The sequence below is a fragment of the Perognathus longimembris genome, chromosome 24 (genome assembly GCF_023159225.1).
Source record: "Perognathus longimembris pacificus isolate PPM17 chromosome 24, ASM2315922v1, whole genome shotgun sequence".
NCBI classification, from domain to species: domain Eukaryota; kingdom Metazoa; phylum Chordata; class Mammalia; order Rodentia; family Heteromyidae; genus Perognathus; species Perognathus longimembris.
Window position 1 is genome coordinate 25,426,245 of NC_063184.1, and position 26,790 is coordinate 25,453,034.

Sequence of the window (26,790 nt, forward strand, 5' to 3'; positions counted from 1 at the left end):
AAGAACTTCAATTCAACACTTCTAAGTCACCTAAAGAGTTTCACTTGCTGTTTTGTTTTTTAGACACCTCCCCAACTCAAAATGCCCTAGTGACACATGAGTGTGTTTGGTTTTGAAATAATATCTCTGAGTGGAAATACTCTGGTACTTTGAAAGGCCGAAGTGTCAGTGACCAAAAGGACTGACTGCGAGACACATTTTGTTATCCTCACCACACTATTCCTGAGGGCAGTTGCGCTGAAGTTTATCACCAGGCCAGGCTCAGCTACCAAACCAGGCAAAAAGGAAACAAAGGATTCTAATTCCTTGGATTTCTTCAAATGAGCAAACTGAGCCACTCCCAACACATTCCTCCTGGATAGGTAATAAAAAAAGAAAATATTATGATAAATAAATAATTTTGACATTGCAAATGGGAAATCACTGAATAACTTTCTCCCTAAAAAGGAACACGGGCTACTAGGAAAAGAGAAAATGTTAGGAATCACTCAATGGTGCTGGGGCATAGCTCAGAGCTAGAACACATGGTGAACAAGGCAGCAGACACCAAATCTGATCCACCCTCCCACTCCCCTCTCCAAAAAAAGCTTTGACTCTAGAACATTCTGTTGTCCTGAAAAAGAATTGCTCAGAGAACGATGGCAACCTATAAAAGATACAGAAGCCACAAGCAACCCTCTCAAGACACCCACACCAGACTTAGGACAATTCATCATTAACAATAGTAATTATGATAACATAAAACAACACACTAACTAGAAACTATAGTGATGTTTTTTAAAAAAGGGTTTTTTAACAAATTATATACTAAGTAAATGTAGAACAAAAGAAATCATTAGAAACATTACCATTTTATAGCTATCAGTCTAACAGGTGATTCAAACAAGGATTAGCCACGAATGCTAAAACCACTAAGTGAAACATTCTTAGGGAACAATAAATGCATGACATCAAAAATATCATCAGGGAGCCAGTAGCTCACACCTGTGATCATATTCAAGTAGTTGAAATCTGGAGGATTGTGGTTCAAAGCCAGGCAGAAATGGCTGTGAGACCTCAGCTCCAAAATAACCAGCAAAAGGTTAGCTAGAGGCATGGCTCAGTGGCAGACCACTAGCCAAGCAAAAACCCTGAGTTCAAACCCTGGTTGAAGGGATAAAAATAGTCACAGAGTAGATTATTAATTAATGAGAAAGTGAAAATGTTATGCATCACCTATACCCAACAATTACCTTAACAATGCTAATAATGAGACAGACTATACAATAAGATCTATCAGGTAACTATGATTAGTAAAATGTTTATTAACCCAAATATTCATTTGAGGAGCTGATCAGAAAAATCCACAATATGCAATGTTCTAAAGACAACTGACTCATATTTAAAAAGCTGCCAACAAGCTGAAAAATGAAGACAGTTGGAGCCCTACAGTCTACAGAAAGAAGACAAATCAAATGCAAGGAGGGTCCTTACAGCACTTAAAGAAAGCAAAGAATAACAAACAAGCCCAGGAGATGGTAGCTCACAAGTAGCTACTTGGGAGACTGAGATCTAGAGAATCCAGCTTAGAGGACAAACCAAGCAGAAAAATTTATGAGCCTCCATCCCCAAAATAACTAGCAAAAAGTCAGGCAGGAAGTATGGTTAAAGAAGTAGTGGTTTGAGAGTTCAAGCTCCATAAATCCAGCAGTGGTACGCACTGACACAATGTTAAAATTAACTATACAACTTGTGGGTAGAGACAGGAGGGAACAACTAGGAGAGAATGAAGGAAGATATTCACTATCTGGCTTTATATAACTATAACCCCTCTGTCTATCACCTTTATAATAACAATAAAAAATGAAAAAAGTTTAAACACCAGTATACCAGTACTGCCACAAAAAAAAACCCAAAAACAAATAAACCCATAAAAACACAACACACATAGCTACAACAAATACTTAACCAGGGAAATCTATTTTTGGGTGCTGGTCCTGAGGCTTTTAAAGCTCAGGGCCTGGGACTCTGCCCCTGAGCTTTTTTGTTTCATGGTTGGCACTCAATTACTTGAGCCACAGTGTCATTTCCGGCTTCTTCTCATCTTTTCAAAAAAAAATTTATTATCTTTATTTTTTTTTCCCCAGTCCTGGGGTTTGAACTCAGGGCCTGAGCACTATCCTTGGCTTCTTTTTGCTCAATGCGCTACAAAGTGCCACTTCTGGCCTTTTCTATATATGTGGTGCTGAGGAATCGAACCTAGGGCTTCATGAATACAAGGGGAGCACTTTACCACTAGGCCATATTCCCAGCCCCCCTTTCAGCTTTTTCTGAGTAAGTTTTAGTGGAGACAAGAGTCTCATGGGCTTTCCTACCCAGGTTGTCTTTGAACCACTATTTGAAATTGCATTCTTAATTTTATTTATTTATTTATTTTTTGCCAGTCCTGGGGCTTGGACTCAGGGCCTGAGCACTGTCCCTGGCTTCTTTTTGTTCAAGGCTAGCACTCTGCCACTTGAGCCACAGCGCCACTTCTGGCTGTTTTCTATATATGTGGTGCTGGGGAATCGAACCCAGGGCTTCATGCATATGAGGCAAGCACTCTTGCCACTAGGCCATACTCCCAAGCCCTGCATTCTTAATTTTTAGTGATCAGTATTGTTACCCTTTTTTATGCTGTTACAAGGGTAACAATACTGATCACTAAAAAGAGTGCAATTTCAAAAAAGCAGCTATGGGTAACATGTCTTTCCCAACTGAAAAAGAAAAGATGAAGACTTTGATAGGGATAAGAGGGGAAAGGCAAGTCCTTTAGATTTACCTGCAGACATCACCATTTTTGTATTTCTTCCATCGTTCATACAATTTAGTTGCAAGTTCAGAATCCATACTCCAGGTAGACTGGTCCAGAGAAAGGCTCTTGTCCCAATTAGGATTTTCTAAAAGTTAGATCCAATTTATTTATTAGATTTACAGAAAATACAGATCAAGAAGTAAAGAACTCTGCTGACTCTTAAGACATCTCAAACTGAGAGCACTACACAGTGAAATTCTCTTTCCTAAGCTGCTCTAATGAAGTCCCTGTACCTTAATGGCAAATGATAAGAGCAAATTAAACATGTAAAAAGCAAAACTAAATGGATTATATGGAGGTAGTAACATAAAAGACATGGTTCATGAATACGGCCTGAAACAAGTAAATATTACATTTACAACATTTCTCATAGCTTTCAATCTAAAATACAAAACTACTTTTGATGTAAGTGTTGATCTTTATTATGGAAATCTTTCAGGATACCAAGTAGAGTGCTGAGGACAACTGAAATTCCAATGAGAGGGCATGGACTAGAGGCAGATCCTGCACAAGTGCATGAACTAGTCACCCTGACTGCTCAGCCACTCTGTGTCTTGTTTCTGCTAAAGTGTACCAGGATAAAGGTGGGTCTCTAAAGTAGAAATGCTGTAATATGCCAAAATTCAGAAAAAACCCTCAGACAACCTAGAAATCATTTCCATATCAACACCATGACCTTCACTCACTCAAGCCATATAGTACCTCTTAGTGAGATGTACATGTCCCTATTAAGTCTGCAAGTACAATTCCAAATCATCTGACTTAACTTCTAGACAGCTCTTTAACACAAAAATCAGAGAATTTCCATTTTTCCTTATACTCAAGTCTACCATAATGACCAAACAGGATTTTTTGTTTTTAAAGATCTCTTAACCAAAGCTTAAGCTACTGAAACCAAGAGGGCACTATTTACACAAGTACATGAAGGATTTATAATTATTTCAGGTCATGATTAATGACCATGCTCCCCAACAGAATACTATGCATGTACTTTAAGAGGATCAATTATTTCATCTAAAAATGTTCATTTCACTCACTGCTTCCCACCCCGCCCCCCAAAGTGGAGTTCTACAGAAAGCCTAAGGGCAAAATACTTACCTGCTTTTGACTTTCCCATGAAATAATGCATGCCACAATGTGCTATCACTTCAAAACCCAGACTCCCTTCCTAGGTTAAAAAGTAATATATAAATAACTTAAAGCACAACACTCAACATAGAAATCCTAATACAAAAGTATGAAGCAGACATTAGCCTCTACACCTCAGTGAATTCCTTTTTAACTAAAGGCAAACAAGAATTTGTTTCCTTAATCATTAAAACCAGAGAAATCTGAGCTGCCTCTCACTACAGTAAATTCCACACAATCATCAATGCCCATAATGACAACCCATGGACCCACAAGACACCAAGCTGCCATCTGCATTAAAGATTGATTACTCTCAGGACATTCTTAGTGGTTTTGTTTTAGGACTGCTTGTTTTACAGTGTGCATACTCTAATCCTCAGATACTAGTGTATGCTAATTCATAGCTACCCCAGACATTGAATGCCTATTTGCTACAGGTGTGGAGAGTATAAACTTCCACTTGCTTCTTCTGGAGCCTGATTTCTCATCCCTCCCATGATCACTCTTCTTATATGAGTCTCTTGACTGGAAAAGGGAAATTTTAAAGAAATCTCCCCTGTTCATAAATAAATACTGGATACGTTTTTGTTGTGTTTGGTTTTCTACATCTTCTACCTTCATATCTACGCTAACTATGAGGCATTTCTAAGTATGAAACATCAACAGTAAGTGAGAAAAATAAGAAAGATGGTTGCATGAATGTCTCAAAGAGAAAAAGTTAAAAACCATTGTTATACAGAATAGCTTGGACCAAAGGAAGCAGTAGTAACCAAATAAAAAGAAATAAACATTGAGAAAAATGGGATATGTTTAAGATAATCTAAATAAAACACTATTTGTCCAGATTTTAGAAAGCATTCTCTTGTGGACCATTTTAGGCTTAAGACTTGGCTCACTAACAAGTCACTTAAAGAGATCTAACTAAAACATTTAACAATTTATAATATATTTGAAGTCATTACAAGTTTATGTTAAAAGTTCAACCATGTTTGCTACAGCAAGCAAATACTCCTCACTTAAAACTGCTAGAAGGTAAGAGCTGGCACAGCTCAGTGACAGAGCACTTGACTAGTGTCTACAAGGCCCTGAAACTGATTACCAGCATGAAAAAAATAAACAAAAAGCCTTTCAAACTAAATGAAAATGAAACTGATGAATTCGTTTGTAGTGCTTTATTCCTGTGTGTGTGTGTGTGTGTGTGTGTGTGTGTGTGTGTGTGTGTGTGTGCGTGCATAAGTCCTGGGACTTGAACTCAGGGACTAGGTGCTGTTCCTAAGCTTTTTTTGCTCAAGGCTAGCACTTTACCCCTTGAGTAGCTCCACTTCAGTCTTTTTTTTTTTTTTAAGTGGAATAGTATAGTCTCATCATGTACTTTCCCTGGCTTCTAATCAGAATGCTCAGATGTGTCTTTTGAGTAGCTAGGATTACAGGCGTAAGCCACTAGCACCTCATAGTAGTAGTGCTTTACTTTCAAAAATAATTTCAAATTACTTCATGAAAAATAAAAATAGCCCATTTCCAAGAGTTCCACATCTAAACAAATGCATAATCCAAGACTGGCTTGGGAATATCCATCTTTTAGACAGCCTTAAGAATATGAATGCAATTAATGGAATTAAATGCACTTAATAAAACCTAAGCACCATATAAATGAAATGTTATTAAAATTTTAACACACATACAGTGTTGCAAACAATACCTTGGTTGGTGCTGAGAAAATGTGCAGAGGTATTGCAAAAATGGCACCTGTGTTTGTAGTCAAAAATACATTGGTAAACAGATTTATGGCAATGTCTTTAACAGCAAGTTTCAAAGAAAATATATTCCAACAGCCTGGAGGTAGAAATAAAGGGCCAGTGAAATTCAGAATCTAAAAAGAAAAGAAGCAAGAAAGATTACTTTTCCTAACACTAAGTATGACTAAAATCATTATAGACTAGATGCTAAAGTTCTGCTACATATCAGGAAGCCTAATTCAATCTCAATTAGTTCCAGGTCAAAGACTATTATTTCTTATAGAAATATGTTCTAAATAATAACTTAATATGACCCTATTTTATATTTCACAAATAAACTTTGAAGTTTTTAATAAATATAATCTTTCAGTACAAATCATATGACATTGTTGAATAATGGTAAGAATAATTTTTAATGAATATGCTACTGATTATTTGAGATCCCTGAGCAATAGCTGTGAAGGGGAATGAGAGGGGAGGGGAAGGCATGAACAAACAAGAATAGAGAACTCCTGTAACTAATTCTGAAAATGTTAACAGGAAATATTTGCTTTAAAAATGAGAAGTCAAAATTAATTTCTAGTGATATTCATTCCATAGCATTCTACTTTAGACAAAGCTGAAAATAGGCTAAAACTTAAGAGAAAAACATCATATATACCTTTAAAATGTGTTTGGTCTCCTTGGAAACAAACACATCCTTTAATACAACACCATGGTCAAAATAGTTGAGGCACCATATTGACCACCCCCCTGATGAGTTCTCATGACCCTCTATGAGAAACTGGGCTGCAGAAGTTTCCACTCTGAAATACCTACAAACAGAAGACATACAGACTGTCATCCCACATAAAGAGAGTGGCCCACACTCGCAGGAGCCTCCAACTGCAAAAAGGAGAGCAGAATAAAACCGTATCAAAGGTTTAGATCACTCCACAAACTTCCGGTTCACACTTGGAGAAACTGAAGGCCAGAGAGGAGTGACTGGGTCATGATGAAGGCATTTGCAGAGGCCACAGGACCAAACCAGGACCACAACACAACTCAAGAAACTCAGAGAACATCACAGGAGCATTTCCTTCCAAGCACATGGCTGCCAGGTGTGGAATCTATTTTATTAATCTAGTTGTTTAGCTCCCTCTTCCCATTCTGCTAGGAAAACTTTCCTGTGCTAATGCATAGGTGGCAAGTCCTGAAAGAGTCATATCAAGTCAGCACCTCGTGTTCAGTAAGCCTGCTTGCTTTAGTATTCTACTCTACCACATGTACTACACCTCCAGCCCAGTGTTCTTTTGGTTATTTTGCAGATGGGGTCTAGCTGACTTTTCTGCTTGGGTTGGCTTTGTACTGCAGTCCTCTCTTTCTTGGGTCTGAGTAGCTAGGAATGCAGATGCAAGCCACCAATGTCTGGCTCCTATCAATTACATTTTGAAAATGTAAGATGCAAAACCCAGCATTTCAGGGAAAGTGGAATGAACTTACCCTTGAATTACTGGAGAGGCGAGACATGCATTTAGTGTTGGAGTGGTTTTTTTCTTCATAACTTCTGTAACTCCACCATCACATGATGTAGCTGCTGTTTGTATAAAGAAATAAATGTCATGTATAAACACTTTTGGTTCTACTATGATTGAACAAAAATGGACATATACTATTCACTTTTCAGTCTCTACTAAATTAGTGAATGAACTATATATGGAAGATACTTTCTCTAATGTTTCCAATCTGCCTTTCTTCTCAACTAGCTTGTTGCCAATCATCTGGAATGTTATCCATATTCCTCCTCTACCCCTTTTAAGCCACATTCTCATTTGTTCTTGGAGATGGGGAGGGTTTCAAGTCGATACCATGTGGCTTTCTTCACACAGACCTGTGTTTATCATAAATAAGAACAAAGTCCTGACATCAATGACAAAAGGAAAACTCAAAGCTCACTGGTAAAGTAACGAAAGTATGTGGAGAAATAAGTATGAAAGGAATAAAATCTAAATAGGAAAAAGGAATTTAACAATAAACAGTGGGAAAGCATTTCAAAACGTTAATTTACCAATATATTTTTATGTTTTCCTTGACGTAGGTCATTAAACCACTGGTAATGAATTCTTAATTGTCATGCTTTTTGTCATGGCTCAAAACCAAAATTCAAACACTAACAAAAAATATATATAAAGCTAAGTCAAACTTTGAGCCCTGACTTACCAACCACCTCAGAGAAAACAACAGTTCCTTAGGGATCCTTCCAGTGTTCTCTGTATACAGCAGTAGGCCTACAACACTCGCCCCTCCCTTTTTTTAGGCTGGTTCTGGGGCTTGATTTCAGGCCTAAGCACTATCCCTGAGCTTTTTTACTTAGGCTACGGCTTTACCACTTGAGCCACTTCCACCTTTTGCTGGTTAATTGAAAATAAGAATCTCACAGACTTTTGTGCCTGGGCTAGCTTTGAAGTGTGATCCTCAGGGTCTTGGTCTCCTGAGTAGCTAGCCTTATAGGAAGGAGCCATTGGTGTGTGGCCTGCACACAGCCTTTCAAACAACTATATGCCACATCCTACTCATACGTTGTGCTGCTTTTTAGTGGTTTCAGAGTACACTCTCCTGTACATGAATTCATTACAACAACAGTAGATGCTTAGGCTGTCCTGTTGTCACAAGTCTATTTCTGTAGATTGGGGCTTCTAATAAAGATTACATAGGCTGGGCTTGACTTCTTAAATTCAAAAATCTCTTATCTCAGCCTTCCAAGGAACTATAGTTGTACACCACCCTGCCCATCTTAGGTATGGTTTTTGAAAATATGTATATCTATGGGACACATTCCTTGAATTAGAATTAAGGATCAAGAACACACACACACACACACACACACACACACACACTTTAAATTTTCTAAGATTGCCAAATTTCCCTTCAAACAGTATGCTATCTATTCTATTTCAGTTAAAACATAAACATTTTATTTTCTAATCATTACTAACACAATATTATCAATCTCTTTATCCACTGCAGTAATAAATTACATCTCAATCATTGCTTTAAGTTACATTCCTTTAAAGATGTTTTGTTATGCTTCAAATCCATCTAAATTCCTTTACAGAACTTTGTAAGAACCTGAAGACAGGACTGGGCTTGTCCTGACTAGACATTATGCAGCACATTCTAAACAATCCTGGCACAACAACTATGCTACCTATGAAAAAGCATCATCTCCTGTACACATGGTAGAATACAAGTAGCATCAGCAACAGTTTCTGGATCAAACTATCTCTAAGAACCACTGACGAATGTAGTTTATTGAAACGAAACCCATTCATTTCTTAAAAGCCATGCCCCATCTGTTGTAACAAAGTAAACCTCAATATTACTAAAATGTGTACCTTTGCAAGTAAAAGAAGCAATTTTCGTAAAGTTTGTTGTGGAAGTAGGTAGTAGTACAGGTTCAAACTGCAAAGACAGATCATTTCTATGGGAAAAATGATGAACATCCTGTAACAACAACAAAATAAAATCCATATTACTCCTCTTTGCCAAAAAAAAGTATTTGCCCAGCTTGAACCCACTCAGTTCAAGTTAAGTATAAAAGCACAGACCAGGCACCTAACAACTGCTCAGCAGATGGATGAACAGCAGCAGAAAATGAGTGCTGAAAACCTCCATGCAAATAGGGGTTCAAGCAAAGGACAAAGGGTTAAATGAAAGCAAAACAGTGTCTTTACAACTGTCTCAGCATCTGTTTCTAAAAAGCCCTCAGGTCTTGCCATTAAATGTACTCTTGTAATTTCAAATTCTACTTTATATAAGCATTGATAATTACCTGTATCCATATAAGGCTGTTTCCTGAATGTAATACATACATATTTACTGCAGAATCATCTGTCCAAAAGAATCAGAGCAATGAGGTTACAACATAAAATTCCCAAACCTTAATACAGTAATTGGTTAAACATTTCTACAAAGAATTTCTGTGCACAACTCTGAAATCAAAATGAAGAGCAAAGCTCTGTGTGTGTGTGTGTGTGTGTGTGTGTGTGTGTGTGTGTGTGTGTGTGTGTGTGTGTGTGTGTTTTGGTGGTGGTGGGGCTTAAACCCAGAGTCTGACGCATGCTGGTGGGTATTAACTTTAAGTCACAAGAGAAAAGATCCTTACGAAAGTATTGGCCTAATCACCTAGGCTCACTAAATGATGAAAAATTTTCAAGAGAGAAGGTCTAAATTTAATGTCATGGTACGTTCTTCAGTAACCAACCAGATAGCCTGAAATAAAGCTAAAACTTTATTGATTAGAAACTCTTGTACTTCCTAATTTAGACAACTACATTTGGAAAGAATTATACTCTGGTATCTCAGAACACCCGCTTGCTTTCGCCTTTAAACAGCAGAAATGTTCCCCATGGGACAGCAATCCCTAAATCAGTGTCCACCATTCACCAAAAATGGTAAGGCTGAGGGCAAGAGAACCCCCCTGTTGACCCATCACTACAACAGCCAATTCTGAACACTGAAAGACAAATGATGCTTGACCATCAACCAAGAACCCTAGCAAGGAGCTGGGATGTAGCTCAGTGGCAAAGCACTTGCCTAGCAAGTGCAATATCCTGGGCTTGTTCCTCAGTATCAAAAAGGACAAGACAAAAAAAAAAGAAACCTCTCCCAAAACAAAAACAGTTAATGCTAACAGGGCTAGGGTGTGTCTCAGTGGAAGGACCCATACTTACCATATGAGGCCCTGTGTATAGGTCTCTAGCACACACACAAGACTGGGACTGTCAATAAAAAATTATGCTCTTAGATATTATTTGCACCACTTCTTTCTTTGAATTTGAATACATATACACACTCCATACCAGAAATCATCATACCAAAGAATATTAGGAAAACCTAACTTATGAATTTCATCCATCATGTACTATGCAAAAATTCTTAGAAAGTTTTAAGAATTTATTTCTGGTAATTAGCACACACTACATATTTCCAATAAGGGAATGCATTGAACCAACTTGTCAAGTATCCAGGAAAAATCGTTATCAACCACTAAGTATACAGCAAAACAACAGGATCTGGTCAGCTGAGATTTGCAGTCCACTAAAAATTAAATGAGAGGCTATTTGTCTTAAAATACTTTGTGAATATTCATCTTAAGACAGTTATGCCCATTTAATATGCTTACTATCTGCAAAACACCAAGAACATTACTCTCAAAGAGATACTGAGCAGTTTGCAGTGGCCACTGAATGCCTCAAAATAATACAGCCTAGCCAGGAGCCAGTGGCTCATACCTGCAATCCTAGCTACTCAGGAGGCTAAGATCTGAAGATGGAGGAGAGAAGCCAGCTAGGGCAGGAAAGTCCATGAGACTCTTACCTCTAATTAACCACCAGAAAACCTAAAGTAGTACTGTGGCTCAAAATAGTAGAGTGCTAGCCTTGAGCAAAAGAGCTCAGGGAGAGACCCCAAGCACTGAGTTCAAGCCCCATGACTCACAAAAAAAAATAAAATACAGTAGGTCTGTGAGCAACTGCAGATTGAGAAACAGAGCAAAGGTCTATCTTGTATTGTTATGATAGTCTACACGAAAATACTATAGGATGATAATGTAAATGAATCCAAAAATATTATTTTTATTTATTTATTTTGTCAGTCATGGGCTTGAACTCAGGGCCTGGGTCCTGTCTCTGACCTTTTTTGCTCAAGGCTAGCACTATATCACTTTTTTTTTTCAACTTTGAAGTATTTTATTTTTAGTGTTTTTAAACATTTTAATACAACAAAGATATAAAATAATATATATTAGTTAAATATGGATTTAATTTAGAATCAAAATTTACTTATGTACAATACTGTGCTTCAGGTATGGCTACCACAGGAGCACTCATATCTTCAAGTAACACTAGCTTCTCTGTGGATGGGAGACTTTGAGTAGAATTCTTAAAACATGCCCAAGCTAACTTTATGTCCCCACTATCAGTTTCCACTTCCTTTGTTCCCTATCAGAAATATTTCACTGCTGTTAACAATCACAGATATTCTGAATGAAAAATATTAAAATGAAACATTTTAAAGATAATCTTACTAACTGATAATCTTACTAACTGATCACAGTATGGCCTGGCTCTGTTCAGTTGTTCAGACAATCCAGGAGTTCAGATTGAAACTAACATCGTGTTCTTTTCTTTGTACTGAAAACTTCCTTATGCTGAGGCATCAAGTACACTGAATAAAAAGTCCTTTGGTTGATTTGGAATAGAATGTATTCTAAAACCCAACTTGGAGAAGCTATATAACTTTGGTCTACTTTTTTTTTTGAATGTTGTATTTGGTTCTGCAGTTGTAGTCTTGCATATTTTGAAAAACACTTTTATCCTTTGATTCCTTACTACATAAGGAATTGAAAGTTTTGGATTCGGGAATGCACACTGGAAGTTATATTGAAAGTCTTTGGTCCATTTCTATGTTCCTGAGTGCAGTGATGCTTCTTTTCTTTTCCCCCCTTTTTCCATCCTTTCTTTTTTTAAGATCAAACAGAGTATAGTATTAGTGAAAGGTAATTGAAGTTGGTGGGGGGAAAAGGTTCTAAAGAAGGCAAATTTGCCATTATCATCAGATTTTTTTTTAAGGAAAAAACCTTTATGCACTCTATCACTTTGAGCTACAGCTCTACTTCTGGCTTTCTGGAGATAAGAATCTCACAGACTTTCTGGGCTGCCCTGGCTGGCTTTGAACTGCAATCCTCAGATCTCAGCTTCCTGAGTAGCTAAGGTTACAGGCATGAGCCAATGGTGCCTGGCAATCCAAATACATAATAATGAATACTTACTGGCAGTTCCTGAGCATAGAACCTAGGGCCTTGAGCATGTACTCTACCACATGCTAAATTCCCCAGCCCTGTCATGAGATTTTTTAACAGATTTCACCTTACCTGAGGTCTCAGGTTTATCTGTGGCTACATATACAATAGAAAGATGATCTAGCAAATCTTGAGTGTTTTCTTCTAATTCTTTTGAGGAATTTTCCATTGTTACAATTATGCTCATTTGTAACTGCAAGACTTCATCAGATTCCAGGTAACAACTCTGAGATTAAAAGGAGGGAGAAAAAAAGAAAATATCAAAAAATCATCTGAACTCTTTTGAAAATGAAAATCACTTAAGGCAACATGTCTATTTCTGAGAACAGAACATACGATTTTGGTTTTTTTTTTTATTTTTAAGCAAAAAAGCAGGAAGACCCAGTGGTTTTCAAGATACTAAATGTTTTTATATTACCTTTAACTGTTGACACACTTTATTATGTAAACTGCATTCCAGTTGTACCTGCAGGAGGCTAGTATTAGTGGTTGCTACCTAAAAGAAGAAAAAAAAGAAAATAAAAGAAAGCAAACAGCATAACCTAATACTACTAGTAAATAATCTCTTATTTAGAAAACTCACTTGTTCACTCATTCATTTACTCAATAAACGTGAAGTGTTTGTTGTATATTCTCTATTTATTCTATACTAAGTGTTGTATATTCTATTTACTAGAAATAAAACAGGGAACAAAAGAGAATAATCTGGGCTGTTACTGGTTTACCTTCTCAAGGAAATCATTACTTCTCTTTTGGGCAACATGAAAATTCCTAGTAGGGCAAATAAGTAAATGAGTATGTTCTAAATACACATCTGAAGACTGTATGCTGGTGATTCTAACACATGCTGACCACTGTATTTAAACCAGGAATCTTACTTTTATCTTAACGTATGTTTGCCCAGAAACACTCAGTTTTTAAGAATATGTGCTATGATCTTTAGAAGCCACAATCCTAAAGACAGAAAAGACCACAAAAAGAAATTCAACTGCATTATTATTATTATTTTGCCATCCCTGGGCCTTGAACTCAGGGCCTGGGTGCTCTCCCTGAGCTTCTTTTGCTCAAGGATATTGCTCTATCGTTAGAGACACAGTGCCACTTCTGGCTTTTTCTGAGTAATTTATTGGAGGTAAGAATGTCACAGACTTTCCTGCCCAGGCAGGATTTGAACTACAATCCTCAAATCTCAGCCTCTTGAATAGCTAGGATTACAGGTATAAACCACTGGTGCCCAGCCAGTATCGTTTTTAATATGTAGAAGAGCTATGCATGGAGGAGACCAAAGTGTATAGAAACAATGCAGAACTCTGTCAAATTCAAAGACCTTAGCTAGAATGATTGTAACATAGCTTCAAGAAAAGGAAGCAGCCAATCTGATCAATGGAAGGACAGGGCATCTGGGTTGGAGGCTGAGGGCTGCACACACCCGAATGAATACATAACCACATTAGAGCAGCATGTGTCTCTAAAGGACTAAGGTTCTAAGACCTCCTAGTCCACAAAGTTTGATGTCTCTGGAACAGTGGTTATAGATACATGCTGTGCCTGAAGCTAGACCTAGAATTAGAGCACAGGGAAGTCTCAGCAAAGTTAAGAAGGAACTCACTGCCAAGACTGGATTAATTTTGTATGAACAAGTTTGAAGTGCAGGAAGATATATTGTTAAGCACAAGTGCCACCACCATGTTTGTGGTGCTGGGTGCTAATGGCTCACACCTGTAAGCCTACCTACTCAGGAGGCTGAGATCTGAGGATTGTAGTTCGAAGCCAGCCTAGGTAGGAAAGCCATGGGACTTATCTCTAATTAATCAGCAAGAAGCTGAATGTGATGCTGTGGCTCAAGTGGTAAGGCACTAGCCTTGAGCAAATAAACTCAGGGGCAGGGCTTAGGCCCAGAGTTCAAGTCCCAGGACCAGCACACAAAAAAATCTTATCACTAATAAATACATGAAGAAAAATAGTTATCCTTAGCATAAAGGAAATACAAACCAACACAAATACCGAATACAAACTACACTGAGATTCTATCTTTCCTGAGTCAGATTGGTAATCATTAAGGAAACACACAAGGAATGTTGAGGAAGTAGAGGCTGGGGGAGAGACTCATATACTGCTGGAAGAAATGTAAATTAGCACAGCTACTATGGAAGTTTCCTTAAAGAAAACTAAAGATAGATCTACCGCTACAATCCTGCTAGCCCACTCCTGGGTATAGATGAAAAAGAACACAAGTCAGCATACAGTCGATACACTTGTACACCCATGTTTATAGGAGCACTATTCATGGTAGCCAAAACATGGAATCAGCCTACATGCCCATGAACCAAAGAATGAAAAAAAGGAGCTAAGGTATACATACCCAGTAGAGTATTATTTAGCCATTAAGAGAGAAATTACGACATTTACAGGAAAATGAATGGAACCGGAGATCATGTTAAGCAAAATAAGCCACACTAAGAAAGATTTATTCTGTCATATGCAAAACTTTCTCTTTCCCAGTTTCCTTTAACCATTTTTGACTAAAATAAATCCTTGCTAAAAAAATTTTTAATGACAGCAATGTAAAATAGATTCTGTTTGGGGGTAGAGACAAGTGGGAGCCAGTAGGGTAAAAGATGATGGGAAGCAAATATGACTCAAGTACTTTATACTCAAGTGTTAATAACAGAACAGCCAGGTACTGGTGGCTCATGTCTATAATCTTAGCTGCTCAGGAGGCTGAGATCTGAAGATCATTCTGTGAAGCCAGTTGGGGCAGGAAAATCAGAGATTTGTATCTCCATTTAACCGCCAGAAAACTAGAAGAGATGCTGGGGCTCAAAGTGGTAGAGCATTGGCCTTGAGCAAAAAGGGCTCAGGGAGAGTGCCCAGGCCCCGAGTTCAAGGCCACAACCGGAAAAAAAAAAAAAAAAGAATGGAACCAAGCATGATGAAATTAAGAAGGGGAAAGGAAAATTGGTGGAGGGGGTGAATCTGACTGGGGTGCATTCTATGTATGTAATTATTACAGTGAATGCAATTTTGACCATTAATATAAGCTAATAAAAATGGAGGTGAGGCACAGTGGCTCATCTCTGTAATCCCAGCTGTTGTGAGGGCGAACTGGTCAAAGCCAGTCAGGTAAGTTTACTAGACTCCATCTCAACCAATTAAAAAGCTGGGAGTAGTTGTGACACCTGTCATTCCATCTATCTGGGAAGAGTAAATAAATAAGATTGATGTCCAGACTTACTTGGGCATGAGGCCCTATTTAAAAAGTAATGATGCAAAAGGAACTGAAATAGGGCTCAAACAGTAGACTGCCTACTTACAAGGCCTTGAGTTAAAAACCCTATACCAAGTCAGGTGCCGGTGGCTCATGTCTATAATCCTAGCTACTCAGGAGGCTGAGATCTGAGGATTGTGGTTTAAAGTCAGCTCGGGCAGGAATGTCCATGAGACTCTTTTTAAATTATTGTTATTAATTTATTTATTGTCAAAATGAGGTACTGGGGTTATAGTTTCATACGTAAGGCAGTGAGTACATTTCTTATCCAACTTGTTATACCTCCTCCCTCATTTTTCTCCCCTCTTCCCCTCCTTCATTCCCCCCGAGTTGTACACTTGGCTTATAGCATATTGTCTTATAAGTATTGCTGTTGCATTGGTTTGCTTTTTACCCTTTGTCTTTCCATTTTGATGTTCCCCTTCCCTTCCCTAGTTCCAATAAAGGTATATACAATACACCAAGGGTACCAAAATCAGTTACAGTAACATCAGGGGTAAAACCCTGGGGAAGAAAGACAAAAGAAAATGGCATAATTTCACATGGTATGTTGAAAATAACAACAACGATGAATAACTTATTTCCATAACTTGGAGTTCATTTTGCTTAGCATCATCTTATATGTTCATATGTACACAGTTATTGAGCTATAGTGATCTTCTGCTAGGACTATCCTAGACATGTACTAATTATTTCAAATGAGGGAAACCACAGAGTCTATGTTTCTTTGGGTCTGGCTCACTTCACTTAATATGATTTTTTTTCCAAGTCTTTCCATTTCCTTAAGAATGGGGCAATGTCATTCTTTCTGATAGAAGCATAAAACTCCACTGTGCATATGTACCACATTTTCTTGATCCATTCATCTACCGAGGGGCATCTGGGTTAGTTCCATATTTTAGTGGTGGTAAATTGTGCTGCGACGAACATAGCTGTGCTGGTAGCTTTAGTGTGGTCTTGCTTGTAATCCTTTGTAAACTACAGACGAAAGCTGGAAGTAGTGATGTGGGCTGAAAGTAATACAGTGGTAATCCTGAGCACACATAGGCTCAGGGACAGTGCCTAGGACTGGCAAAAAAGGGGGGGGGGCCAAAAAAAACCAATACAGCCCCCCCCAAGAAAAACCTCACAACTTGGGAGGAGTAGGTCTCAATACAGAGCTCATACTCATGTTCACGAGGCTCTCCGCTCAATCTATAGCAACAACTTCAGTTGTCACGGAGGCAAAAAAGAGTTTCTTTAAAAGAAAAATAAAAAGATTGCATTACACTTTAATATGCCATAAAATGTCATTTAATAAAGAAGTCATTAATGTCATTTTAATAAAGGACCGTTAGTCAATGACTCTTCAAATTATTCAATTATTGCTAGTAATTGAATATTCTTTAGAGTGAGAATGTTTAATGTGCAAACTAAACCTAATTTTTTCTTTGGAGGTATTGGGGTTTGACCTCAGGGTCTTGACTTATTTGCTAGGCTGGAGCTCTATCACTTAAAACCACGACTTTAGCTTTTCTTTTCACTAGTATTTGAGATGGAGTCTCGTGAACTACTTATGCTCAGGCTCAACTCAAATTGTGATCCTCCAGATCTCAGCCTTTTGAGTAACTAGGATTCAAGTCGTTACACCCACCTGAGCTTAAAATCTCTAAGAAGTAGTAAAACTGTCATTCTATGAACAAACCCATCTATCAAAGACAAGTTAAAATTTTAACCACATTTGAAATGATCTCTACTGAACCAAATATAAAGGTGTGTGTTGTACATTTTTGCAAGTCAGAGAGTCTAGTACTTGCTAGGCAAGCACTCTACCATTTGAGCCACACATCAATCATTTTTGCTTTAGTTATTTTTCAGGTAGAGTCTCATGTTTTTGTCCAAGGCCAGCTTCAGATTGAGATCCAATCTTACTACCTTGCCTCCTGCTGGGATGATAGGCAAGCACCACCAAATTAGGCTTGTTTTTGAGATAATGATTCCATAGCCCTTTTGCCCAGGCTGGCCTCCACAATCTTGCCATTCAAGCATCTGGATTACAGGGAATGACCATAATCCCAGACTTTGCCCAGCCCTAGGAACTTGGTTTTAACTGTCCCTTCATCATTTTATCAGTAGCCAACCACATGCCCGTCTCCTTCCTCCTTCTTTGACACTGATGCTGGGGTGATTCTGGATACTATATTGTGCCTTTTTCCCCATTCCTAGGGTAGTTCTGAAGCTTTCCTGTGTATTTATCTAGCTCAGGTCTTTAATAATAATATTATCTTTAAGTACAAAGGGGTTTCAATTCTACATGTCGCTCTGAGTATAATGCGTCATGATGAATGTCACCCATTTCTTTCTACACACATCTACTGTCCAGAAGAGATAAGTACTCACCTGAACTGTCATGCCACGATCCACAATCAAGCACGATCAAGCCACTTTCTACATGCTGTGGTCTGGCCAGAGGTAAATGTCCACCTGAACTATTTTACAGCCTATTTGCTGCATGCCTTATCTTCATGCCACTAGTCACTATTGTACCCCCCCCCCTTTTTCTTCACACAGTTGTATAAGCCAGAGACAGGAAAAGCAACTTCATTTCACTTTCTCACCCATTAAATGAATCCCATAACCAAGTTACACTGGCTGCAATCCTGGACTGCCCATAAGCATACTCGTGTGTCTTTCTTTACTCGTAAGTACACTGGTGATTGGAGGCTGACAGCTGGCTAACTCCAGGCTGCTGCCTATTTCTGTAAACAGTTTTACTGGAACACAGTGTGAGCATTCCTGTCTGCACAGTCTAGGGCTGCTTTCTTGCTACAATGGCACTAGGTGCTTGCAACCTAAGACTGCATAGCCTGAAAAAAAGCCCCAATAACCACTTTACTTCCACTATAGTAAACTACAAAGCAAGTTTATGGCACAGTGCTGCTCCTTCCTGTGTCTCTGTGCTCCCTGCTGTCCTTTCCTCTCCATTTCCCACACTACTGCAAAACTCAGTTAATGCTCAAACTCGGGCACCTTAGAATTTTTGTTATTCTTGGTAACCTTGTGATTGGATGTATTTTTAATTTACCATTTAAAGAAAGATTAATTTGCTAGTTGCAAACATAAGAAAACAAGAAACTGTGAAGGCCAAGTATTCCCTATTCAAAATGTTGGACCAGAAGTGTTTTGGATATTTGGGGATTCTGGAATGTTTGCATACACACAGCAGGATACCTTGGGGATAGGACCCTAACCATGAAAATCACTGTCTCATATGCACCTAATACACACAACCTGGAGGGCATTTCTTACAATGGTTTTCCTCATTTTGCTTGTGAAACAAGGTATCATGTGGAGTGAACCAGCAGACTTGCAGTGTCTGTTTCATATCTCAAGAGTCCCACCAGGGGGCATACTCGTGCCTCTAAACTGCCCTGAAGTGCACAGATTTTAAAGTTCACTTCCTTCTTTCTCAAAAGAACAATGCTGTTGCAACTTTTAACAAAGAAACTATATAAGCAAGATGTAAGTCATGTAGAGCAAGCACACAGACTGGGTTTATGAGTTCTGCTCAAGGTGCCTGATGGAACACACCAGGACACAAGGATGTCTCTGATCCACTATGTCTGGGTATAATGAAAGAAAATAAAACCTGTCTATTTTGAAGCCGCTCGTATGGCCTTAACATTCTCTCTCAGAAGATGAAGGAGGATGTAGCTAGCATGAGAGACCGAAGGCCACAGGACCAGTTAATGGGTAAATGTACATCAGTCACTTTTCCCAAGTAAATCAGGGCAGACCAAGTTGACTACTCTCACAAAACAGTCTAAATATTCATCAGTACAGAGACCTGTACCTGCAAAATCTTAAGATATAATGGAACAGTAAATAAAATACATATGCTAAAATCTCCCTTTTTACTCCCATAGTTTTGTGTTAAAGGGATAGAAGTTCAGGTAATTAGTACTGAGAAAAAAACATTTCCCATCACATCCTAAACTGATCTTAGGAACAGGTAGTTAAAGGGGTTGTATGCTATAAAAGAAAACTGTAAACCATATGCTAATGGAAGCACACAAGAATTTCTACTATATTAATTTTTAAAGGAATGAACCTGAAATTGTGATGCTCTCAGTAATAACCACATACGAAACCTTTCATTTAAGGAATATAGCTGGGTATTGTAGCACATGCTTATAATCCCAACTCTTCAGAAGATAAGGTATAATATAATAGCTAATGAGTGAAACCAAGGCTACATTATGAGACTTAAAAAGCCCAAACCAAATTTAAAAAAAAAAACCCAAACAGTGAAAACCAACAGCATGGCTCATTTAAGGAATATAATTTGTGAAACACAAAAGAATTACTTAGATAATATCCTAGCCTTAGATTCTATTATTGTCGGACACTTTTCTTCTAGGGTTTTCAAAGCAAAACTTGAGAGGTCTTTCTACATGTCTTAAGGCAACTTGTGCATCCAGAGGAACACAGATTCCGTACAACCCAAGGGACTAGTCAGCCAGCACCCCCCAGCCCCCATACAAGCTGGATATAAAAAAAGCCTATACAGCGAATAATCTTGCATAAATGGGAAGTATCTTGGGTCTCGTCCACATACCTCCCACTCTAGTGTTTCCTACTCAAGGACAGGCTCTCAGAGCAACTATCAACAAATGTTACATGATGGTTTGACCCTGATATTAAAGAGCAACTGTGTTTCAACCCTCACATACCTCTTCTGTCCTCAGGCCAGAGACACTGAAACAAAATTTTCCTGTGTTGCCAAATCCACTCATAAAAACATTCTCAGAAACCTAGAAACTGGCTGGCTCTCCTGAGTTTTCTGGTTTTGTGTACAAATTTAAAGGAGTTTACATATACATACACCATTTTCCAGATCCATGTCTTTTTAGAACAGGTACCAGTGACTTTTCAGACTCAAGGTTAATCTCCAGCCATCAGTGCCTGGGGACATTCCCTTCCCAACCTAGGATTCAGTTTGAGTCACTGAGTTCACAGTAATATTGTGAGCAGGAAACGAGATACACGTACAAGCCACCAGATATAAAGGAAGTCCTCAAAGGGAAAAGTCCTACGTGTGTTCACTCACAATTCATTTACTTAGTAAAATTCTACAACAAAACATTTGGGTGCTCATGACAAGCACTTTTCCTACACTGAAGTGGTTAGAAGGAAATCTCTTTATTCCTCTGGCTTCTAAGAGAAGAGTTCTCCCACTACCAAAACCCACTTTGATTTGTTTTCCTCTTATTTCACAATTAGTGCAGGATGTGTGTGTGTTACTGTCTTTTTACTGTACACCACTTCTCACAACCCCTGAAATGTGCCAGAAACCCAGAAAGACTTTAGACAAAAAGGGCAGTTAACCTTTAAGATAGTAAGATATTGGTTCAAATCAAGTAGAAGTGATCTACGAAGCCAGGCACTAGTGGTTTACTAGCTACTTAGGAGGCTAACATCTGAGGATCACGGTTTGAAGCCAGACTAGACAGAAAAGCCCAACTCTATCTCCAATAAATTAATCAGGAAAAGCCAGAAGTAGCACTAGCCATGAGCACAAAGAGGCTCAGGGACAGTGCTGCTCTGACTTCAAGCCCCACAAAAAGTGATATACAATATGCAACACCATGGCTCTTCACACTTGGGCAAATAACTAGCTTTTAACTACAACCACTGTTGGCAGTATCCTGATAGCCATGTGTGATTTTCACCTTGGGAGGTCATAAGCCTATGATGGCTGTGTCCACAGACAAGTTACTATTTTTATACGACTGCATGATACTGGGCAGTATACAAATGGCACGTAGGTCTTCTAAGGCCAGCTCATGGCCTAGAAATAATAGGTCAAGCTTTATGAAGTAGGCTGCTGGAACTTGACCGTGACCACATTCTACTTAGAAATGGTTGTGGCAGGAAACTTTAAAAAAGGAAGAGTAGGAAAAAGCATTGTGATTCCTAAAACATTAGACACAAAATTATCGTACAATTTAGTGTTTGTACTTCTAGTTATATATTCAAAGTACTAACAAGGCCTCAAGCAGGTATCACTATCATGTTCATATCAGTATTTTTAATGACAGCCAAAAGACAGAAAAAGTAGAAAACAAGTCTCTGCCAATGGATGAATGGATAAATACATTACCATGTAGCCTTAAAAAGGAGTGAAATTTTGACACATGCTATAACATGGATAAACACAAACAACATGCTAACTTAAATAAGCCAGGCCAAAAAAAAATAATATATAGGACTACTTACACGATAAATCAAAAATAGTCAAATTCATAGAAACAAAGTAGATCAGATCAGAGGCTTAAGGAACTGGAAACAGGGAATTAAGTATTTAACAGGTACACATATGAAGGTTCTCTTTCTTTTGTTTGTTTCTCTTTTTGCCATTCCTGGGATTTGAACTCAGGGACTGGGTATTGTTCCTGAGCTTTTGTGCTCACGGTTAGTGCTCTACCACTTTGAGCCACAGCTCCACTTCCAGCTTTTTGTGGTTAATGGGAGGCTTCCACAGACTTTCCTGCCCGGGCTGGCTTCTTTTTCATTTTTCATTCATTCATTCATTCTCAGTAGTGAAGATTGAAGCAAAGGCCTCATTCATACTATGCAAGAACTCTATCAACTGAGCTATGCCTTAAGGTCTGTTTTCATTTTATTCTTTGAGAGAAAATCTCACTACCATTTGTCCTAGGCCAATCTTGAACTCTCAAATCCTCCTTTCTCTGACAGGGATTATTGGCATGTACCACTATGCCAAGCTGAAGTTACAATTTTGCAAGATGAAATGTTCTAGAGATACATAGTTGTAATGATTACAGACCATAAACATACTTAATGCCACTAACCTATACAAATAAAAATGATTATTTGTAGAGTACGATTTACCCCAAAAAGGGGGAAGAAGACACGTAGAGAGTTGAAATAGAATAGAAACCTCAGATTAAACCCACAGGAAAAGAAAGTAGATACCTGGGATCTGAGAAGGAATCTGAATGGAGACAAACATTGTACGTATTGGAAGCTTTGGGAAACACTCATAAAGGAAGACAGATAAGATCTCAGAAGACCTGAATTATTCCTCTCTCAACTCACTTCAAAGTCTTCCATACTACTGTCATTTGGATCTTAAATGTCCCCTCAAAGCCCCCTGTTGAATGTATGGTTTCCAATAGTGCTCGCTGGAAGCTGAGTGAAACCTTTAAGAGGTGGATGAGACCTAGTGGAAGAAGTTAGGTCCCAGCCTTTTCCTTCCTGGCTACCATGGGATGAGCAAGTCTGCTCTACTGTGCAGACTTGACATCATGTGTTACTTCAGTTTGAGTCCAAAGTCACAGAGCCAAGTGACCATAGACTAAAACCCTGAGTCAAAATAACCCTTTTCGGGGCTGGGGATATGGCCTAGTGGCAAGAGAGCTTGCCTCGTATACATGAGGCCCTGGGTTCAATTCCCCAGCACCAAATATACAGAAAACGGCCAGAAGTAGCTCTGTGGCTCAAGTGGCAGAGTGCTAGCCTTGAGCAAAAAGAAGCCAGGGACAGTGCTCAGGCCCTGAGTCCAAGCCCCAGAACTGGCCAAGAAAAAAAAAAAATAACCCTTTTCCTTTTAAGTTGACTACTTTAGGTATTTGTCACAGTGATGGAAAGCTGACGGACATAATACATATAGTAAGGGTGATACTTTAAATGAAGACGGAGGCAGCTACATCATGGGTTACATGAATCCAGATCACAGGCCAGTGAGGGGAGACCAGAAAGATGAATACACACTCAGCAGAGCAGTGCTTAGGTGGAGATACAATTCCTGCTTGTGCTCTGAGGACATATGCTTGAGAAATCTACTGAATAAGGACTCAAATCAAGGCAAAGCAAAAGCCAGACACTGGGGGCTCACACCTATAATCCTAGCTACTCACAAGGCTAAGATCTGAAAACCCCAGCTCAAAGCCAATCCTGGCAAAAAATCCAAGAGACTCATCATCAATTAACCAGCAAAAAGCCACAAGTATAGGTGTAATTCAAGTGGCACAGAGCCAGGTTTGAGGAGAAAAACAACAACAACAACAACAAAGAACAAAAGTTTGGGACAGTGCTCAGGCCCTGAGCTCAAGCCCCATTATTGGCACAGTATTTTCAGCATCTAGGGAAAACCTTATATAATGAAATGTATTCACCTGGCACAGAATAAGTTTTCAGAGTTGATACCCTCTCATTTTCATGTAAGAGATCTATGACTTTTGCAAAGAAAAGTTTAAAAATTACATTAAGATGACACACATATTTGTACAAAGTCTCAGCTATTACACCTAGGAAACTGTTCATTCCATTTAACTAACTTGTAATAAAATCAGGGAAGAGAGAGAACTGTGTTAGGGCCAAACCTTTCCCTGTCTATTTCCTCCAATGGTAGATCTAACGTTTACAATCTAGTCATTAGAAAGAAATGTGCCACTTTCTATTTTTCCTGTCAAACTGGGAGTAAAAAGACATTCCTGTGCTTCTCACAAAGATTTTTACAGCTTCCCTTTCTAACTGCCACATCTAAATGACAAGGTTCAGCACCCACAAAAGTTGCAGATAAAGCACCCTGCCCCAACCTGGCAGGCTGTAGGCAGGCCCCTGCCCAACACCTGTTCCTGACAGGCACAAGAGCTTAACACCACACACCAGAAGCAAAGACCGTGCCAAATTTAAAAGGTTAAAAACTCTTGCTCTAAAATGTATTAGGTATCATACACAATATCCAGAGGAGTCTCTCCTTTATATAACCAGCCAAATGGAACCATGGTAGGGGAAGAATCTCTCAGCCATACTCACAACTCAAGAAAACAACAGAAAGTAAACAACAAAATATGGTGGCCTTTGTCAACCACAACTGTAGTTATGAGGATTCCTTCTGGGTGGTGAGAGAGGAGAATAAGCACTAGTCCTGGAGCTTAAACATAGAACCTGGGTACTGTCCCTAAGCTTAGCACTCTACCACTTGAGCCACATCTCTTTCAGTTTTGGTGGTGCACTGGAGATAAAACAGTCTCATAGCCTTTCTAGCCCAGGCTGGTTTTGAACCATGATCCTCAGATCTCAGCCTCCTGAGTAGCTAGGATTACAGGTATAAGCCACTGGCACCTAGCCATGGATTCTTTTTTTTTTTTTTTTTTAATGCAGTTACTGTACACATTCAATTGGATTCAGTGTGTATTTCCATACAGGCATACACCATGCCCTGGTCAACTTCAATCTACCTTTGTCCTGCCTTCTTTCCAGTTCCCTGACTGTCCCTGTCTTCTTATAATCACAGAACATCCCAAATACAAAATCTCTCCTTTAGATAATTCAATAATATGCCAGGTTCTCCTTCTTTCCTTCTCCCTCGCACATCTTACACATACATACATAAGCCACTTCTGCTTAGTAGAATCAATGTGCCATGGATTTTTTCCCTAAACTTAAAAACATCTCTGTTTTATAGCTCTATTGTATTACATAATTACATTTTACAGTAATTCTAATAATAACTTAAATTCCCAGTTGTTGCTTCTCCAATTGTTCCTTGTTTTCCAAATCCTAGAGTGTAGCTCAGTCTTTAGCCTAGCCTAGATTGATTAGAAATCTCTAGAGCAAGCAGGTAATCTGGGATCTCTACCAGGCAGGGCTGGTTGCTTTGTTTTCTGAAATGGTTCTCTGGCCAGGAAGCTGCTCTCAATGGGCATGGTGAGGCCTTTCAAAGTCCAGCCTTTGGCTACTTCCTTTGTTCCCACTAGGAGCTTTCAACTTACTTGAGCCAGCCTCTCACAACAATCTTCCACAAGGGTATCCCAGAACATTTACTGCCCTTCATTTCCAAGTCCTTGGCGTAGGTTCAGTCTTGAGGCTTCCCTGGCTTCAGATTGCTTGCACTCACCTAATGTAATCTGGTGGCCAACTACGTCAGTCTAAAAGAGGAGACCGTCTAGAGAGATGCATCATGCGGCAGTTCTCCAAGATACGGAAGTGAAAGTCGAGTCTGATGCTGGTCTGTCACACTGAGGAAGTCAGGGTGTAAGGCTCTGGAAAGGTATACCTTGAGGAAGGCAGGCAGGTTACCTTTAGGCAAAGACTTCGGCATCTTCTCCCCAGCAACCCAGGGCTGGAGCTGCAACTGTTTCCCAGTTTTCTAGGTCTTCTTTGTCATTCATCACACTTCAGCTTCCTGTTTCTCTTATACACTGTGGAGTTTTCTCCTCATATCTGCTCTTTTGAATGCAATCCCCTTTCTTACCCGATTCTTCACTCCAGAGGAGACAGAAGAAGATTCTCCTCTGCCACCTTCCTGTCTTTTTTTTTTCTTGTCTTTTTTTCCTGTCTTTCTTTGTTCTTTTGTGGGGGTACTAGGGTTTGAACTCAGGGTTGTATGCATGCTATGCTAGCATGAGACTTAATACATTAGACCAAAATCCAACTCTATGTACACCTAAACATATTGTTAGCCTGTACCTTTTACTTCTGCACAAATCATAGCAACATTATTCATAATAGTCAAAAAGCAGAAATAACTCTAATGTCCACCACTGGGGAGAAAGGTGTGGTCAAGTTTTAGAACACTTGGTCTAACAAACACAAGGCTCCAAGTTCAAATTCTAATACCACCAAAACCAAAAAATGTCTACCTACTGATGAATGGTTACACAAAGTATGTTATGTCTATAAAAATATGTTATGTCTATAAAATGGAATGATAACCATGGGTACAACCTGAAAATACATTACTGGAAAGAAGCCAATCACAAAGGAATATACATGTTCTTTACAGGAAATATTAATAATAGATAAATACACACAGATAGAAAATAAATTTAGTGGCAACCAGGGACTTGGGCAATGGAAATGTTCTAAAATTAATATAGTGGTGTCAGTTATACAACTTTGTGAATATATTAAAATCCACAGAATTACAGTCCTTAAGTGGTGGATTTTAAGGTGTATAACTTTTATCATTAAA

General features: G+C 38.8%; 1 protein-coding gene across 9 annotated transcripts in view; it reads right to left on the bottom strand.

Moving 5' to 3' along the window:
- Positions 1 to 26,790, bottom strand: part of Tmem131l (transmembrane 131 like) — a 121,438-nt gene that overhangs the window by 33,607 nt on the left and 61,041 nt on the right. For 6 of the 9 annotated variants that reach the window (XM_048333808.1, XM_048333810.1, XM_048333812.1 and 3 more), the window contains 10 exons: positions 12,957 to 13,034; positions 12,611 to 12,764; positions 9,509 to 9,567; positions 9,072 to 9,180; positions 7,180 to 7,273; positions 6,359 to 6,512; positions 5,661 to 5,831; positions 3,932 to 4,001; positions 2,801 to 2,918; positions 213 to 354 (listed from right to left, as the gene is read on the bottom strand). In XM_048333808.1, the coding sequence (XP_048189765.1) occupies positions 213 to 354; positions 2,801 to 2,918; positions 3,932 to 4,001; positions 5,661 to 5,831; positions 6,359 to 6,512; positions 7,180 to 7,273; positions 9,072 to 9,180; positions 9,509 to 9,567; positions 12,611 to 12,764; positions 12,957 to 13,034 (1,149 nt within the window). The remainder of the gene's footprint in view (positions 1 to 212; positions 355 to 2,800; positions 2,919 to 3,931; positions 4,002 to 5,660; positions 5,832 to 6,358; positions 6,513 to 7,179; positions 7,274 to 9,071; positions 9,181 to 9,508; positions 9,568 to 12,610; positions 12,765 to 12,956; positions 13,035 to 26,790) is intronic. The other 3 variants (XM_048333811.1, XM_048333809.1, XM_048333814.1) reach the window with 2 other exon arrangements.